Source organism: Meleagris gallopavo, chromosome 26 (genome assembly GCF_000146605.3).
Source record: "Meleagris gallopavo isolate NT-WF06-2002-E0010 breed Aviagen turkey brand Nicholas breeding stock chromosome 26, Turkey_5.1, whole genome shotgun sequence".
Taxonomy (NCBI): domain Eukaryota; kingdom Metazoa; phylum Chordata; class Aves; order Galliformes; family Phasianidae; genus Meleagris; species Meleagris gallopavo.
The window spans coordinates 2,106,150-2,125,691 of NC_015036.2; the positions used below are offsets into that span (position 1 = coordinate 2,106,150).

The 19,542-nt window shown below is 50.7% G+C and overlaps 1 protein-coding gene across 4 annotated transcripts in view; it reads left to right on the top strand.

Moving 5' to 3' along the window:
- Window positions 1-19,542, top strand: part of LOC100547960 (protein CEPU-1) — a 252,773-nt gene that overhangs the window by 197,429 nt on the left and 35,802 nt on the right. For all 4 annotated transcript variants that reach the window (XM_010723617.2, XM_010723615.2, XM_031556864.1 and 1 more), the window contains one exon: window positions 15,165-15,397. In XM_010723617.2, coding sequence (XP_010721919.1) covers window positions 15,165-15,397 — 233 coding nt within the window. The remainder of the gene's footprint in view (window positions 1-15,164; window positions 15,398-19,542) is intronic.

Here is a 19,542-nt window from a genome sequence, read left to right on the forward strand (position 1 = left end):
AAACCTTTGCAGTGGGGTGCATTACTTGTCAGGGAGCACCGGTGAGTTACAAGTCTGCAGTGGGTAATTTTTCCTTCCCTTTTGCATGGATTACACTTGTTCTCTGCATGGCCTTTTCAGCAGGGAGAGCAGTTTGGTTACACATTACCTACACAGCAAAGTGTGCTCTAATTGGCCAAGAATTGGTCCCAAAATGTCAGGGAAAGATTTATTTCCCAGCGCAGCCTCTCCAGGTACTAATTTTTCTATGGGCCGCCAGATAATGGCTCCAGCACACAATAGCTCAGAGTCCCTAATCAGGACACAGAGCTGTAATTGGGTTGAAGGGATTTGAAATCATTAAAGCCACATTCAGGGGAATAAAAAAAGGAACCCCTACCTTTCCTCTTCTCTTCTCCCCCCCAAGACAGAGTAACTGTGTTTAATGAGCAGCTCCTGGCACATCACTTGCGATATTCCGGTAATTGTGTCGGCAGCAGAGCAGCCCGAGAGGAGGTTATTGAGCATCCTGAAGTGCAAAAGTCACAAATTCTGCCATGTTGGTAATTTCGGGGTCCAGCACCCAGCCTGGTGTTGGTGGAGCTGCAGTGAGTCTGAATCTGTTCTTCTGTGTCCCTGATGTGCTGTGCGTCTTCCAGCCGTGGTTTGGCTGTCCTTGGTGTGTTACCCTCAGCACAGCGTGGTTCCAGAGCTGAGCTGCTGTTCTGGTGTTGTCCTGTGTGAGAACTGATGGGAACAGTTCTGCAGCGGGTTCACTACTGCCAGTGGCAGGTGTGAAGCTGAGAAAAGGTCTCCCACACTGCGCGGAGCCAAATTGCTCACTCTCGCTTGAATTCGCTTTGATTTTTCCCTTCTTCAGCATCCTGCTTCACACTTCTAATGGGTCATTTTCCTTTTTTTCACATTGAGCGATTTTCTCCGGTGTTTTGAGACGCATTGAACTCCACTTCTGTCCTCTGAATCCCTTGCAGACCCCCAGCTCGGTGTCACCCACTCGGTGTACGATGTGCATTTGCTCCGATAGTTCCCAGGGATGGGGACGGTGCTGGCACCAGGCAGAGCCCAGCTTGATGAGCTCTGCTCTGACAGCACACTGCGAGAGCTCCGCAGCCCCAGGCTGCAACGCTGTCAGGATCTAAATGCAAAAGCAAAAAGTTTTGTTTGGGTCAAACGACACGTTTTGTTGGGCACGGTGTTTGTACACGTGAAAGGAGCAGTGGGGCACGATTGCGCACCGTTGCTGCGTTGAATCTTCATTGCCATCATGTAATGGGGTCCAGGTGGCATTTGATGTCTGCAAGCGAGGGACCACCACCAGTTTTGTCTTTGAACTGCTGGGATATGCAGTGCTGTGCTGGGATATGCAGTGCTGTGCTGGGATATGCAGTGCAGTGCTGTGGCACAGCGCACTGCAGCTCCGTTTGTTTCCCTTAAGCTGCACAGTGCACCCTCACCCGCTCTGCAGGGATGGAGAAAAGGTGACGTCGGGAGGTTCACCGATGTGGGGGAAATATTATGTCCAGGTTTAATTGGCAGCGATTGTTTTGTCTTCTGTACAAAAGCAGCAAATCCCCAGAAGCTGGTCAGGAGCACAGCTGTTTATGGTGAACAGAAGCCGCTGCTTATCTCCTTGTAGCAACCTGTCTCCAGGAGATCACGGCTTAATTAACTCGCGTGTTATCGAAAGTGAAATTGTACAGACATTGTTGGGGGGGGAAAAAAAATGAAAAAATGAAAAAAAAAAAAAAAGAAGATAAAGTGAAAGGAAGGAGGTGACCTGGGAGCCAAGTGGGGGGAACTCTGCAGAACGCCGAGCGTGCAGCCGGGTGGCTCTGATGGGAAGGATGACGCAGGACGTGGTGCAAAAGCACGACGTGGGGTTCTGCTGGAGGGGTTTGTGTTGTTCCAGGGCTCCTCCCGACTCGTTTGCTCCGCAGATCAAAGCTGGAGAGACAACAATACATTCTGAACTGAGAACATTAATTTGTATCCGGAGCATTTTAATAAATAATTTTTTAAAGCCCGGCTCAGCCCTGTCATCTCAAGCCAATTGCATTTAATATCCAGCCCTTCTGACTGATGGGTTTTTAACACCGTAATTAGCATGTATGGCTCTTAAAAGCCTTTGTTGGTATCTCAGTCCTTCTCTGCATTATGGTATCCCTGCCCCCCTCCTCACGGCCACTGTTTGATAGTGTTATTCCATTTGTAGTTGTTTATTGCTCCCGCTGAGACAGATGAAAGGCACGGAGGGTCCAGAGCACTGCTCGGAGGGTCTCTGCAGTTCTTGGGCTCCAGACCTGAATTCTGGCCTTAAAGGCCACATGTCTGCAAAGTGGACATGGTTCCTGACGTGCTTCACTGGTGCTTTGTTGGCTCCTTTCTGTTTGGTTTGGGGTTGTTTTGGGGAGGGTGCTTTCCCCTCAGTGAGAGCTGAAGTCTTTATCTAACAGCCTGTGGCTCAGAGCTGGGGCTTAAGAGAAAAAGAAGAATCCTCCATAAGTGGAATTAGCACCGGGCACAGTGTTTGCCCACTGTGTGCCATCTGATCCACGGGAGGAGCTCAGCTCTGTTTTCGGAAGGCAGCGGAGTGTGAGCATTGGGAATCAGACCTTGTCCGGAGCAGCCAGGTGCTTTCTTCCACGTTTTGTTCCACTTCACTGTTGGCTAAAGATGGCCCCAAGGCAAAATCCCAGCTCTGAACAAAAGCCTCAAGTCTGAACCCGCTCCCAGACTGCAGGTGCTGCTTATCTCGGCCGCGATAAGAATCAAATCTGAAAAGCTGAATCGCTGCTCTGTAGCAGCACCAGACCTCTGCCGTGCAATTGCCCTGCAGTGCTTTAAGCCTCGGGTGCGTTCGTCTGTCTGCACAATCTGCGAGCGCAGCGCGTTGCAAGGCTCGTGCTTAACGCCGTGCACAGCTAAATCCTGCCTTGACCCCTGTGCTAGGCAGGCCTTACAGCTCCCTTCTGCGAGCAGGGAGTGAGGAGTCCCTGGCTTTCAGTGAAAGCAACACCGGGGCATGTTTTGCCATTCAAACCATGCTGTCAGAGAACTGTGTTAAGCTATCGTGGAACCCAGTGGTGATCACTGTAAAGGATGTGCTTCAGTTGCCTTTTGTGGCAATGGGCAGGGGGCAGTCCGGGGCACTGCAGCCCCCAGAAGTCCATCCCCGTGCCCGTGGACATGCAGTCTATCCAGCAGCTGTAGGTGCTTGTGTTGCCTGCTTCTGATCACTGCAGTTCTCCCACGAAGCCATCTGCACAGCTTGTGCCGGCACAGCCTGCAGCAATTTGGACTGCAAAGACCTCGCACCCAGGGAGCCTGGAGCACATACAGGGCAAATCTGCAGAAGACTGGAGCGAAGCACCGATGCCCGTGCTTGCTTCCTGCTCATTTTGGCAGGTGCTGTGGGTGCTTTCAGGGGGATGCTTCCCCTGCCATGGCCAGCAGCCTTGCCAGCTGAAGGTTTTGCAGGGTGACATGCCTTGGCACCTTCCCAACCCCAGCTCAGGCTCTCTGGCAGAGTTCAGGGGGCTTGCAATAAAGTTTAGAGCCTGTCCATGACTTACTGTTGGCACATGCTGCTGCCTTTCACTGCTCCGGTGGTACTGCCTTTGGCTTGTGGCTGTCTTGCAGCTGCTGGCCCCAAAAATTGGCCTGGAGCTAAAGCTGTGCCTGCAGAGCAAGGCTGAAACCCTTCCCTACCCTCTGCTTCTTGTGTTAAAGACTGTTTAGTCACTGGGTTTGGTGCCTACTTGGCAGCAACTTGCTGCACGTCCTCGTAGTCTTGTTTTGTTTTCAGATTGCCTTTTTGGAGATAAACACTAACATCCGCCAGGGAATGATGGACGAGCTCTTCTTTCTGAAGCCTCGCTCGCTTTTCTTTCTGGAGTGCCTGCAAAATGTCCATCGTTCTCATCCTGTGTCCTGAGTGCAGGTGCTTGCCCTGCTCACAGTGCTTTGGATCGCATCGCAGATACGCTGAGATGCTCTGGTGGGGGTGGGTGCATACCCAGTTTGCTCTTTGCTGGGCTGAAGCCTTTTGAGATCTGGATGTTGAGGCCTGAAAACGATTATCTGCAAACTGCAGGTTGCAAAGACTGGCAAAAATGAGCCAAGGAGGGGTTTGTGTGAGTGGCCTCTCCTGCCCCTTTACCCATCCTGAGGCTGCAGGAACTGCACCGCGTTCAGTGGCTGCTGGGGCTCAGCTCCCGCACAGAGCAATGGAAAAAGCAGTTGGGAAAGTTGTGCAGGACAAGGAGAGCTGAAGGATGCTGTGCGACGTCAAGGTGAGCAAGGTGATGGCATTTACGCTGGAGATATTTGGGACTCAGGATCTGGGATTAGTGTCAGCTCTCGTGGCAAGCTAAATTAGAAATGCAGAAGCTGTCTCTGTTTATGATATGGGGCTGTTAGGTGCTTCAGGTGCTGTCATTCTTATTTAGGGATATATTTAAGGATTAACAGTAAGAAGTCCGGCATTAGCAGCAGAGAAATGAATGTTAGTGAGCTTAGGCTTGGAGGGCTTATTTTTGATGATCATCATGTGAGCTGCTTTAGGAGAGATGAGCTCCGAGATGGGGAGAGATTCTTGTACTTCCACAGGAAAATAAAACCTTATGCAAGTTTAAATACAGATCAGAACTCAGCAACAATGACGGCTGCACGGGTAAAGCCGTGTAACTCCGATGCCTTTGCTGGCTGAGGATCTGCAGCTCGCAGCATCCTGCCTATTTTTAGTCTCTCTCACTCTCTCTTTTTTTTTTTCTTCCTCCTGCCGAATATGCACAATCAAACAATGTCCACAGATTTCTTTGTTCTTTGAAATCACTCTCTGTTTTTAATTGGCAACCTTTCCATTTCTGCCTTGATCACAGTTGGCTGCAAGTAGGTTACATTTGCTATGCGTGCAGTCTCAGGCGCTGGGGCTGGGCTGCAGGAGCAACCTGCTGCTCTTCCCTGGGTGCAGGCACGAACGTTTTGTGCTGCAAAACATTTTTTTCCGAGGTGTCCACTTCACATTTCACGTTCCCCAACTTTGGCCTCACTGTGTGCTGCCCACCAGCAGCAGCACCAGGGAGAAGCTGAGCATTCACAGCTCTTTACATCCCAAGACTGGAGATGATTCTTGTCTGTTTGGGTTTATTGTGTTATTATTATTATCATTATTATCATTACCGTTAGCATCATCATCATCATCATCATCATCACTGCTTCTAGTTATTTTTCCAAGCATTCATAGGATGGTTTTGGGTTGGAAGGGATTTCAGACATCATCCAGTTCCAGCCCTGAAGGTTGAAGCTCAGCCCAAGCTCAGCCCTCAGGGTTATTTCAGGTGCACTGTGGGCTGCGTTTCAGCCTTCTGCAATAGGGGATCAAGACTGCAGGAGTACCCAATTTTGTTCCCTAAGCAAGTGGTCTGCTGGCCTTGTGTCTGCTGCTTGGCCAGGCTGGACAACGATTGAGTCTCCATTACTTATGCGCTTCCTGAAGCTGAAACAATTGCTATTATCCCACATAATATTGCACGACCTACATTTTTACTTTGAAAGCCTCCAGCTAATAATTAGTTTGAGTTTCAAATTATAAATAAATGCATTTATATTCCAGTTTAAAAAAAAAGCAACAACCAGAAAGGGGTAGGGGTGTAAGGAAAGCAAGCAAACCTCTTAGTAGGTGAAATCACCACCTCTCCCTGCTGGTGTCCGCATTCCCTCTGTTCCTCAGTCTGTTGGGGTGGGAAGGAAGGAGCAGATTTGAGGGAGGAGGAGGATTTGGGCTTTTTCCTGGAAATCTGCAGGAGCTTTGGTGCTGGGGAGGTTAGGGCCATCTGGCTAAATAGGGTCAAGCTCTTCATTGGCAGCGTAGGGAAGTTTGGAGGAAGAGCAGAATGGGGTTGGGGCCACTCCAGTGGATTTATCATTTAGGACAGGGACCATTAGGAAGGGAACAGGCTGTTCCTTTCCAAACAGAGCCCTTTAGGAAGGGAGCAGGCTGTCCCTTGCCAGATACCCACCATCCACCTCTCCATCCCATATGCAGCTGCAGCAGCCCAGGAGGCTGCGTGGTTGGGATCGTTAATGGGGTATCTTTAAGTAAGCATGGAGCATGATGTGACACCTAGGCTCTGATCCGCAACCAGTGGAAAAAAGTCTGTTCTGATGCCTCCAAGCATGGCTAACATGGAAAGTGCCGTAATGCGCCGAGCCGCGCGGCCCCACGCCGGTAATTGTCATTCTGCTCTAAGCTGGCGATCTGTGTATGCCTTGAAGCAAGACAATTGCTAGCCTTTGTAATTTCCTTTATGGAAAAAAATCCAATCAGACTTAATAGGGACAGGACCAATAGAGATCTGTGGAAATTAGTGTGAAACCTATAGGAAAGGGTAGACAATGAGACGTCTCCGGAGCAATCCCACGGGTGAGTTTTGCTGTACCAGGGAAGGTTTGTGTTCTCCTGTTGCTTCAGTAGCATTTGTCCATGAGGTGTTATCCAAAGCAGTGCTACTTCAGGTGCTGTTTCTATTCAGGAAAATGTCAAATCCTTTCTGGGAACTCTTGTTGTCTTGGTAATTTCTCGCAGAAACAAGTTCTATAAAAAATCCTCTCTTTTCTCGGTGCTAGGTTTTTCTTGTCTATTTTGGATGTAAATATTTATTGGAATACTTAAAAAAAAAAAAAATCGGGAGCAGCTTTAATAGAACACGTGTGGTGTAATTTCTCCCCCAGAATAGCTCTTGTGAGTTCTTTGAGGCACAGATGGAGGCGGAGAGGTAGCTCATATTTCTGATACCAACGTGGCGCCTTTGGATAAGAGCCCTTGGACGCTGAGATGCTGTCTGGCCCCATTCTTTCTTCATGCACTGTTTCCTAATCTGAAGTGCAGCTCTCTGGGAGGTGCAAGCCCAGCAATGAGAGGGGTCAGATTCACAGCAGTGGGATGGAAGCACTGTGTTTTCAGGCAGGAGCGGGGCGAGCTGGCTCTCTTCTTTTTGGGATGAGCAATGTCTACCATTGCAAGAAGATCCCCTGAGTCTGAAAGAGCAAAGCTTGAGCACGGAAGCCGGGACTGCCCTAATAAAACATTTACTGGGGTTTGGAGATCTGCTCACTCCAACACGGTGCATACATATTAAATGATCAAAGTTGGAGGCCTTTGGAGGAGCCCGCTGCTAATCTGATGCAACCCTTGGGCTTTGCTCACCGCCGGCTGCATGGAAACAGGCAGCAGCTCTGTTTTCCCGTTTAAAAGATTTCAGGGGTAAGCCAGCCAGGTCATAGCTCAAGAAGCAATAGGATTTGGCTTCTTAAAGGCTTTGGCAAGAGGGGACTTGGGGAGGTGTTTGGGTTGAGGATGAGTTGGGCTCCATCTCTTGCGTCCATTGCGCTCCTGATCCCACTGCACCCTTCCCAGTGCCCTGAGAATCACAGAATTCTATGATTCAGTTTTAAAAATACAAATCTACTGATTCTCACTGCTCCAGCAGTTCGGTACTGATGGCTTTCAGCTCAGTTACAGCATCTTCTCTGTTTCTCCAGCATCTCCCACGCCTTTCATCTAATTCCTTAACTAGTTTCCATTTACCGACGGTCTCGTTCTTTTAAGGTACTTGAATCTGTTTGATCATCAACAAATTCCTCTCTCTGTTCCTCTGATAAAAAATTAAATCTGGGCACTTTCTGAAGGCTTTCCACCCTCCCCCTTTTTTTCTCTGTGCTCCGTGGGGAGTCAGAAAGCCCTTTTCTAGAAAAATAAAATAAATAAAAATTAGAGTTCAAAGTGTGACATCTCCTCTTAGAAAGAAGAAGAGGTTGAGAAGAAGAAACAAAACCACCATATATTCTTACAGATGTGACATCAAAATGAGAAACTATAAAGGACATGCTTTCAAAGGCTCACACAGGGACTGAGTTGGTTCAGTGGGAAATGGGCAACTGGAGTCTCTCGAGGCTCTTTGAAAGCGTGTCCCCAAGCTCCCAAAATCCTGTTGTTTTAACTCAAGTGCGTGTGCCAACAAACATGCTGCAGAGCATCCTGTGGGCTGCAGGGCTGCTGTGGAGCAAGGAGATGGTCCTGGAAGCTCTTCTCTAGGATCCCTGTAGGATTTTCTCCATCTATGATTTGTTTTGGGGAGGGAGAGCTGCAATCAATCTCTGCTCGTCTTGATTGCATTTTTATCATCTTCTTGAGCTAATTGTGCGCATGGGTTGGCATGCAGGGTGCTGTGCAGGGTTTCTGGTGGTAGAATCTCTCTTGCTTCCAATGCACTCATGCAATTATCTGCTGTCCCAAATAGATCTTTCAGTGCCTTGATTCCCATGTTGAAGCTGTGGGATGGGGTTATGGTTATGGTTAGAGTTATGGTTAGGGTTATGGTTATGGTTGGGTTAGGGTTACGGTTAGGGTTAGGGTTAGGGACCTGGGCTGGCTGTGGATCGGCGCCTTGCTCTGCTCCATCTGCCTCTGCATCACCTTGGATTAATTACAGTACAGTGCAATATACATTTGTATGGTGTCTGCACAAGTGTCTCTGGGCCCTTTGCAATCTTAGAAATCTAATTAAGGTGCAGCCTCCAACATGAATGCTTATCACTGGAATGTGTACAGCGAGGCAGACGCAGCAGGCCTTTACGTCTCAACCAGGAGCTGAATCCACATTCTCGTGGCATTATTAATTACTCAGCTCCTGGTATCTGAGACACCAATCGATACCATGGGCCTGGCTGGCTGGGAAGCTTTCAGTGAGCGTGAGGGGATAGGTGATAACCATCAGTGAGAAAAGGCTGAGCCGCTCTTCTGCAGTTGGGCTGGGAGGAGGAGGAGGAAGAGGAGCTGCAGGACAGATGCATTAGGGCACTTTATTAGGAGGCTGTTTGCTTTATGCAAAAATGAGATGGCTGTTTGGGATCTTAGCCTGAGAACAGTGCTGCCCTATTGGGGATGTGACACTGAAGGATGCGGTGGCTGCTCACGGTTGGATGGTTGGGGTTGGACTTGGGGGTCTTGGAGGTTTTCTCCAACCTTAATGAGTCTGTGATTCAACGAAGGCTTTGGTGGCTCCTCTCATTGGTTTCACAAGTGGCAGCAGCCCTTGGGAACACCGGGAGGGGGGAGGAGGGAGTGCCACAAGTGCAACAAAAGCGTAAATAACTGGGAGGAAAAGAGAAAGGAAATGTGAAGAGGCCCTTTAAATATGAGCCTCCAGAGCCCCGAGCCCAACTAGCGTTCCCTCAAGTATTCAAATGAGATTGCAGCATCAGATTGGTATGCATTAGGCTGGTCTCAATGAAAATTAACATGTAATTGCTTCAAATGAAGTAAGTGAGGAGGTAATCTGTTCTTAAATTGGATTCGCAGGATTTTGTGGTACCATAATGCAGCTGTGAAATGAAATATATTTTAAGGATGATGTCCTTAAGGGGAGGTAGGGGGAGGGGGTCTGTGCTGGGGAGGGTCCTTTCCCTCCGCCCCTCTTTTGTTTTAGGCCTTTGGGTGGACTTGTCTCCGTTGAAAACCCAACACCAGAGCTCGTGCTCTTCTCCATACAGGTTTCCATGTGCTGTGCCCACCTCCAGCCTTTGTTTGCAACTCTCTTCGCTCCCGTTTGCCCCCAGGAGCATCCTTCTGCTCACAGCCCCGGCTCACCCCTCGCCGTTCCTGTTTTGTGCCTCAGCTTGTGTGGAAAAGCCACTTTAGTGATAATTTTCCACTTGTAATAAGTTAAGTGCATCGCTTCCTTTCGAATACATTTTCAGTGCAGTTAAGCCCAGCAGTCCCTTGCCTGTGTGCTTAGTTAAATGCGCTTCTTTGCAGACCGTCGGGGTAGATGGCTTCACTTTATTCCTGGGCCATTAGTGTCAATTGCACAAAGCAGAAGCAGGATTTATTCCGGGGGCACAGCTCATAATTGAGCGAGTTCAGCGCTGGGGATCAGCGCTAACTGCTGGGAGTGCAGCGCGGAAGAACTTCCCCAGCAGGCTGCCGGCAGCTCTGAAGCTCTGTAGGGCCAACAGTGGGGGATATAAGGCTTGGGGTGCTCTGCACGGGGTGCCCCTCAGCCCAGGCTTTGGTTCCATGCACTGCGGGCATCCCGCATCCTGGCTGTGGGGTGAGCAGGAGGCACGGAACGAAGGGATGGAGAGTGGGAGGAGACGTAATTTCATGGAGTTTAACTGCCGTGCGATGCTGGCAGGGAGGTGATGAGATCATTAGGGAGTTCTTTTCTTCGTGCATCATTTCCCATGAGTCCTTTTGAGTCCTCTTCAGCTTGCAGACCTGGTGTGGGGTGATGCTGTCCCTTTTGTAGGTACCTCTGGAAGACCTCTGGGGAAGGGGTGGCTTTTGTCCGTGGTTGTTTGCCTGCTGGCATCCAGGAGCCCCAAGCAACAGTTCACCTACTCTGCCAAAAAAAAAAGGAAAAAGGGAGAAAATCAGCAGGAACAAAAGGTCCACAGCTTGCAGGAGGCCCTGAGCTCATTGCTGGAGCTCCCTGTTGGGGCAGCACCTCATTAGTAACCCAGCCATGTCCCCGCACAGCTGCCTCCACGCATTTCGGTGCTGGCGTCACCCCCTGGCAGCATCAGCACTTTTGGAGGGCACCCAAAGCAGATGGGCCAGGAGCCCCAGCCTCAGGGACAGGGACTGGGTTGGGGACACGTGTCCTCTGCGTGCTGCCTGCATGGCTGCTTTGTCACACACTCCTCTGAGATGGAAGATGCTGTAGATGTGCAGAGCCCCGTTGTTAGCAGAGACAATAGGAGGATAAATAGAAAGGCTGGATGAGCCGAGCAGGGGAGCAGGGGACTTGGAAAGGTGCTGGTGCACTGCTGCATTGCAGAGAGAGAAAGACTTTTGCAGACACGCCGTCCCTGCTTGCTGCATTGTGACCTGCTGCTCTGCACCAGCATCTCCCAGGGCTGGGGCTGCTCCAGGCCCGACTCTGTGCCCCCCAGCACATTGCAGGGGGGGTCCGGCTCCATCCCTCCCTCCCCAGTCTGCTTTCCTCCTGTTTCTTTGGCATTTGCCATGAAGGCAGCGTACTGGGAGTTGTTTGCAGCATTGAATCCCGGGCAATGAACCAAGGCAGATCTTTCCGAGCCTGGTATATTATTATTAATGTAATTAGCGTGAATCATTTGCATGTATAAACTTTCAATTGAGGAGATCAGGTACTTTACAAACATGCATTAACTCTCCCTCCCTGGGAAGGAGGTACCAGCTTTGTTCAAACCTTGCAGAGGGCAGAACTGAAGGGCAGGGATGTGCTGCAGGTTGGTGCGAGCAGAGGAAGGGCAGAACCTCAGGGCTCCATCAGCACCAACCGAGGTGAAACTTGGGAGGGGAAACACAAAGGGTTTTATTTTCCACTTCTGAGCGCTCCTTTTGAGGACCTCTACAAGAGGCTTTGGGGATGCTGTGGTTGCTGGGGGGCTGGAGGTGGGGACCCCCCCATTATTGCTTAGTTCATTGCTGGGTCGGGTCCCTTTGCTCAGGAGGTGACGGCCAAATTTTGGCTGCCCCCACAGCAGAAACAGCACGGGGAAGTCTATGAGAGCAGTGGGACCGTGTTGGAATGGGATTGAGCTGTTCACAGCCCAGCCTTTAATTAATCATAATAAATAACAATAAAATGCGATAATCACAGAAATAAATCTAAGATGTGAAGCTCTGCCTCGGGCGGAGAGCTGGTTTCGTTGATCATGTGTAGCACAGTGGTGATGCTGGAATGGGAGGTGTTGGGGTTGATCCAGGTATGGCTTCGGAATCCAGAGCTGCCTGAAAACTGCAGAATCGGACTGGAAATTGCTGGATTAGGCTGGGAATGACTAAATCAGACTGGAAAACAAAAAAAAACGAAGGCCATGGGGGCTGCTGAGTGATGGTGCCACGGTGCAACACGTGTGAGGCTCCATCAGGTGGTGAGGATGTGGGCAGGGGGTTTCTGCTGAGACCCCATCCCTGTCTCTGCACCCCGGGATGGAGCTGGTGTCCTGATCATTGCCATGAAAACAGCAATCAGGTTGCTAATTTTACCGAGCTCTTTTCAGTTCTAATTAGCATTATTCATTTCTTATGTGTCCTGCTGGGTTGAGACAATCTGTGCTCTCCAGCCCAGCCCTCTGAAACACCAGCGAGCTGCACAGGAGGCAACAAAAAGTGTTGTGTGCCAATTACTACACTTCAGTAATTAAAAACCTCCTTCCTCCCGCTGCCAGGCCACCTCCTCTCCGACATCCCTGTGTGCAAACTCGAGAAAGCAAAGAGGAATTTGGGCAGGCATCATTGCCTGTGCAATCTGTGCCGAAAGCGCGGGGAGGTGCTGGGGGCTGTATGAAGCATGGCATGAGGGCAGGGCTCACAGCCTGCGTGCCGTGGCGGTTGTTGCCTTGCTACGTGGTGGTGGGATGCTGGGATGGAGGTTGGTTGGGGTTCTGATGGATCGTGGGGTGGTTGGCCAAGCCCAGATGCTTTGGGAGATGCCGAATTGTGTCAGTGACGTTTCCATTTCCCGTAGGGGAAGCAAAGAGGGAGAAGGTTCATTGCTCTGCATCTTTTTGGAGGAGAAGGCCTTGCTTTCTGAGCAGCAACGTAGTTGGGATTAAGGAACTTGAGACAGAAAATGAGCTCATCAGTGCTTAATTATTTTGCCATCTTTTTTGGAGGCCACCTCTGTGTTCTGGCCTGCCTGGGGACTTAGAATCGTAGGATGACTCAGGTTGGAAGGAACATTACAGATAATCCCGCTCCAGTGTCTCTGCCTTCTCTCCCCATCGCAGGGCAGGTGGAGCATCCATCGGTCTGCAGCATCTCTGGGCATCGCTCCATGCCAGGCGTGGGGCGGGGGGAGCGCGGCGGTGCCTCTGCTGCCCACCTGTGCCTGGAGCTCTGATCCCAACCCCTGCCAAAGGCTTAACGCTCGGCTGCCCCGGGATGGAAGGGAGCAGATGGAGGGGTGGGAGGAGGGGGCGAGCCGTGGGACCCCAGTGCTTGTGCATGGAGGAGTGGGCTGGAAGGAGAGCAACGGGGAGGCTGTATCCTGCCCTGCAGCCCTGGTTCCTGTCATATTGAAGTCATTTGCTTGTCCTGGCCTTACCTGCACCGGGGAGGGGCAGGGAGCCTTCCCCATGGCAGCCAGCTCGGAAATAGAGCCTGGTAACTGCAGGTTACAGCACTTTGTCCCCAGGGCTGTGCTGCTGCGTATGGCACAGATTTGGCTCGGGAGCTTGGAGAGGAAGGAAAGAAAATAAAATAACAAGTTGAAGCTTGCCGATCCCAGGGACAGAGGAGCGTGTCTGGGTGATAAGAAGAGATTGCGACCGGGTGCTGTGAAGGGCGAAAGCACTTATTTCACTGTTGCCTCATGCGTTACCTGAGCCCCGTTGCTTCTCAAAAGCACTTAAATGCCCATATGATAGAGGGAATGCTTGGATTACACACTGTCTGGCTCCATTATTATCCAGGGATCTCCAAACTGATGCATTTCACACAAAAAAAAAAAAAAATGGCGTGGAGGAGAAGAGAGGGAATATATATATGGTTAGTTCAGCCTGCTTATGAGTCCTCAGCGATGATCTCTGCAGGAGAGGTCAGTCTGAGGGATTCAGGCTGCACAGGGGTTCCCATCACCCAGAAATGCAGCTTTAGCAGGGGGCTGGACACCCCTTTTCTCATGTAGAAGCACTGCAGGAGCCCCTTGCATTGCACTGGGATGGGCAGGCCAGAGCCAGAGACCAAATCCGTACCTGTGTTTTATTCAGACCCTGATGGTCTAAGCTGCCAGCACTGAGATCCAGAGACCAATATAATAAAGCTGTCCTTTGGGGTGAAATCCCACATATTATTCAACTTGAGAAACTCAATTCTGAGGTTTCACTCAAGTTATAAAGCAGCTGAGAGCAAGCAAGAGCAGAGTTCTTGGTGTTCAGCCCAGGCTGAATCTATCACTTTTTTTTATGAAGATAATAAAAATCTGCTTGCATTTAATTTATTATTATCGTCATATCATTATGGAACAGCAGTGAAATAGTTTAATTTATCAGATGTTTTTCACAGCAGAGAGGGAGGACGGTCTGACTGCTTGGGTAGCAAAAGTCCTCAGGGTCCTCAGGGTCCAGATGTCCCCCATCACCTTGGGCAGTTTCCCTCCATGGGCGCTCACATCTCCTTCCTCCAGACGTTGTGTGTTTGGGTCGGGGTGGTTTTCCAGCTCCTTCTGCATCTGGAGGGATGGAGGAGAGGAGGGTGGAGGAGAGGAGGCGGTTTGTCCCCCGGGTGTCTGCTGGCAGAGCTGAGCGCAGCGAGCTCTCACGACCGCGCGCTTCTCTGCATCTCCCTCCCACGCCTATAGAATGGGAATAATGGCATCGCCCACCTCCTGGGGAGAGTCGGGACATGGAGACGAACTGGAGGTGGTGTGGCTCTTCTTGTAAACACTCTGTGCAAGTCCACGTGAGATACAGAAACCCTCGAGGAGGAGGACAGCAGCAGCACCGTGAGGAGGAGGAGGCTCGTGGGGGTGGATCGTGCCCCACCAAGGCCAACTCCAGCTGGAACAGGATTCATTGCACGCAGGAGGGGGCACATCTTGCAGCTTGTTCCCCTTTACCCAGCTTCCCGTGATAAGAGTTGGGCTGTTTCCACGGGGTGCTGCCTTCCTTTGCTGCCCTGCACAGCTCCCGCAGGCTGCTGGGAACCTCTGCTGCCTCCAAAGTTAATTTGCATCCCAGCCGGTGCACAAATAATGGAGTAGAATGGGGAGAATATAAACAGTGGAGCTTAGGCTGAGTGGTTTTATGGAAGGACATTATCTGCCATTGCTGGCATCCAGCAAAGCCTGACTGTTCTGTTATCTCCAGCTTGCTTTCATGGTTTGGGCAGCAGGGAGCTTCCTGTGTCCTCCCAAAAGGTGTGGTTTGGGGTAAGCAAGGAGGTTTGAGGCAAGGAGCAAATGGAAATGTGGGGGCTGTAGGTTGTACAGTGAATGGCACCGGATGGCTGCGATCTGCAATAACTGTGAAGCCGTCGGGGAAAGCTCTTGAGCCAGTTTAGATGGGTATCAGTGCCCTGAGCACAGCAGAGTGCCCAAAACTTCCAGAAAGGCTGAGGAGCGGGGCTGGGAAAGGGTGAGGACAGCGTGCTAACAGGTCTGCTCTGCCCATAGGTGCTCCGTGGACAACCGCGTCACCCGCGTGGCCTGGCTGAACCGCAGCAGCATCCTCTATGCCGGCAATGACAAGTGGTGCTTGGACCCGAGGGTGGTGCTCCTGGCCAACACCAAAACCCAGTACAGCATCCAGATCCACGACGTGGATGTGTACGATGAGGGGCCCTACACCTGCTCTGTGCAGACAGACAATCACCCCAAGACATCGCGCGTGCACCTCATCGTGCAAGGTAAGGGGAAGGGGCTTTGAGGAGGGGGTGGGCTCAGCGCTTTGACTTTCTCCTCTCTTTTGCCATGGGGTCTTCTCCTCCTATTGCTCCTGCTGTGAAAACAGCTTGGTACAACATAGAAGGTGATCCAGGCTTGAGAGTCCACATGAGGTTGGGCAGCCCTTGACTGTGGGCATGGTGGCAATGGGCTGACAGTTGGACTTGACGACTTTAGTGGTCTTTTCTAACCTTAATGATTCTATGATGTAACCCAACTTACTTGTAGCAGTCATGGGACTCTGGTGCAGGCATCTCTGCCTCCCAAAATAATCACTGCTAAAATCACATTGCTGTTTTTTTGTTGTATTTTGATGCATATATATATATATTTTTTTCCCAATGCTGGAGGCAATGCTTAAAGTAAAATTTGTGTTGGGGGAAAAGAAAGAGCAAGCAGATTTGTGTACTGTGCGGGGGTGTGTGTATGCCTAGCAACAATATGTGTTTGTGTGTTAAAACTCCTGCGAGGAGGAGGAGGGATGGCGTGGGGTAGTGGAGCATGTGGTGACCCAACACATCTCCTTGAGGCTGCCAACCCCAGAGGTGTGTGTGAGCCCATGGGCCCACAGCAGGGAAAGGATGGGTACAGCCCTGCAGGTGCAGGGACACACACTGAGTAAGGGACTGCTGGCATGGAGACAGCCTCTGGGGGATCGATGGAGAATTTCTGATCCCTTGCTAGCAACCCTTTTTTTCCTCCTGCTTCTTCTGTGATTTGGCCAGAAGCCCTCTTAGCATGACACACCAACTCGAGTATTGGAATCTCATCTCGGGCTAATTTTCGAATGCTGATGGGTGTATTGATCTGGAAACAAGCTGGGTTAAAAAGGCATTGGTCTTGTACACAGAGCTGGGTTGAGCTAATCCGCCGTCAATATGCCAGGCCTGAGCATAATTGACAGCCTAATGAATAGAATGGGGGGGAAAAACCCAAACCCAACCTTCCCCCCCCTCCTTCCCCTTCCGTTTTGTCTTTCCTCTTCGAGCAATCAAGCAAACTAAACACAGCCGGACTTTCTCCATCTCCATTAACCACGGAGAGAAAGCGGATGTGTTGCCATCCTGGGTCTTTGCTGTTTATCTTGCAATCTGTTATTACCTGCCTGCATTTCTTAAGCCAAAGTCGATCACCTGCAAGTTCCCAAGTTGCTATCAGGCACCGGGGTGATGCAATTTATATTGGCTCCTTTATTCCAGTTTGCTGACCGGTTTCCCGTATCACCAGACACCCAGGCTCGTCCCTCCTGTCTTGCTGCAGCATTAGGAAGAGATATTTGGATACAGGAGGGAAAGGTCACATCTTAATTCCCAGCAGAGGTTGAGTACTGGAGGACTCAGTGATGGTCTCAGCCCTATAACGTGCTGCACATCCCTCTTGCTGCTGGTGGAAATGCTGGCTCTTGGAAGCATGGCCCCTCATTTCAAGAGTTATTGCTTGGCTTGCTCAGCCATTTCTTGGGTGGAATGTGGCAGTAGTATGTTCTGCAGCAGTGCAGGGCACGGAGGTGAGCCTCCTCAAAGGGAGGATTGCTGGAGTTACCGCAATTAAAGATGAGTGCATCCCTCCTGGTGGATCCCCAGGTATGGGGGATGTCCGTATGGAGAGAGCTTGGAGCTCGGGCATCCCTCATGGAGCTTCTGGATGGAGTGGGTCTGTGGGGGAAAGAGTAAAAAGCAGAAGAGGGATGGGGCGGGAGAAGCAGCTTTCTGTAGGATATGAGGATTGGAAATGGTCCTTTGTGGCAGCAGAGGGAGAGGAAACTGAAAGCCATTGGGAACCCGAGGATGGCCGTGCTGCAGCGAGGGAAACGCCGTGCATTTATTTCTAGGTTGACTCTATTGATGGCTGAGATCCCAAAATAGGTGGGCAGAAGGCACCTCCAGAGCTAATTTAGCCTGTCCCCCTGCAACGAGGCAGGGACAGCGCTGGCAAACATTTGTGAGAGCTATTCTTGAAAATCTCTAACGAAGCAGGTTCTGCCATCTCCCCAGACAATCTATTCTACTGCTCTGCTACATTTATAATTAGCAAATGTATGGCTATGGCTAATATCTAACTTAAACCTTCTTTGTTGCAAATGAAGTGGAGTTTTTCTCATCCTATTCCCAGCGGCCGTGGAGAACAATTGATCAATGTCCTCTTTGTTACAACCTTTTGCTTTTGGGAAGGTTGTTATCTTGTTGCCCCTTAGCCACCTGCTTTCTGATCCGACTGGAGCCCTCTTTCTCCCACCTTTCCTTGTTGGTCAGGCTTTCAGAAACTCGTCACTCTTGAAATCCTGCCCCTGAAAGGCAAAAGGTGATGGCTGCTGATCCAGGAATAGCAGATCAGTGCATCTCCCCCTCCCACTGCCGGCGAGCCTCAGCACTAATATGGGACAAATGAGCCCAGGAAGGAGACAACAGCCCCGTGGCTCTGAATGCATCAAAGTTTGGACCTGCTATTTTGGGGACTGTTTTAAGTGAGGTCAGGCTGGGTGTTGGTGATGTGAAATTGATGTGAGGCAGCAACATCGCTGCAAAAGGTGCAAAGTGCAAGAAAGGAGCTCCCAGCCACCTCCTGCCTGTTTGGTGTGGAGCCGAAAATGAACCTTTGGGGCAGTGCCTGTGTTGTCTGCAGTGTCTGGGAGGTGGCCCCTGCACATCGCATTGCTTCATCATGGATTTCTTCTCAGGAGGGGCTGCTGCTGCAGGAGCACAGAGCAAGGAAAGGTGGCTGTCCGTGTTTTCAGCAGCTTGCTCAGACTCTGAGGGCACACGTGGGGTGAAAATGGGGAGGAACACCCAGCAAAGCGTGCAGGTGCTATTGGCACAGCTGCACAGGGAGTGGGGGGGTCAGCATCCCCAGGGGTGTTAAAGAGCAGCAGAGATGTGGCACTGAGGGATGTGGCCAATGGGCACGATGGGGCGGGCTGGGGTTGGACGTGGTGATCCTGGTGGTCTTTTCCAACCTGAATGATTCTGTGGTGATTCTACGAGTGAGCTCTGTGCGTAGAGAGATGTGCAAACCCAGGGCAGAGAAGAAGGCTTCAGTTTGGCCCCATTGACCTTTGAAGAGTAATGCTCTTCTCTCCTCCTTCCCCACGTGGGTTTATTTAACACACAGCTCCTTCTCCCTCTCCCCAGGGGCACTCCAGCTATTTAAGCCTCTGTTCTCCAGGTCGCTGGGCTGAAAAGCGAGAGGAGAGGAAGGAGGAGGATGGTGTCTGGAAAGCTCTTATTTGTATTGATAATAAGCCGTCTCCGACGCGCGCCTGCACAACACTCCCACTGCCTTGTAAGATGCATTATGGAAAGTTGGCCTTATCTCAGTGCTGGAAATGGACTTGGTGAAGGAGGCACTGTGCTGCCGGAGCTTAATCTCACTTAGACACACGAATTTGCATGATAGAAAATGGTGGAATTTTAGTGCTTAGAAAGAAAGCAGGGAAAAAAAAATAAAAAGGGAATGCAGGGGGATATTAGCACTTTCTGTTGCTTTATCACTTTCTTTGGCCCTATCTGGCTCTTTCTTTTGTCGCCCTTGCAAGTAATCACCCCTCCCCTTTTGTTTGGTGTAAATGAGTTTTCCCACTCTTTCCTGTGTTGGGCTTAATCTGCAAATCCCTGCTTTCATACGGGAACTAATTACCTGCTTGCTGGAGTTGGGGGCAGTGGGCATAAGTGACACGGGGCTGCTCTGGGGTGGGAGCTGGCACTGGTTGGCACCTCGACCCAAGCATCACTGCCACCCCATAGCATCACTGCCAAGGTGTGTTCTGAAGTGATAAAGCATCTGATGGGGCTCACAGCCCCACCCCGGCTTTGTTTCAAGCCCTGAACTCTGCCCAATTAATTTTCCTTTGATGCAGTAAGCCCCTTTGGCTCAAGGGAGGTTGGGAATAACTTTTTGAGGGCACTGCTGCTGGCTGCCTGGCATGTGAGTGAGGAAGGGCTCACATAGTAATGCAGGAGGATCAGACCCTGCAGCTGTAGTTGCTGTTGTGCAAAGGCAGCTTGCAGGGAAAACAGGGTGGATAGGGATGCTTCCCCATGCCGAGGGCTGGGCACTGGGTCTGGTCACTTCTCTTGGGGCAGGAGGTGGGATTTTGGGGGATTTAACCCTC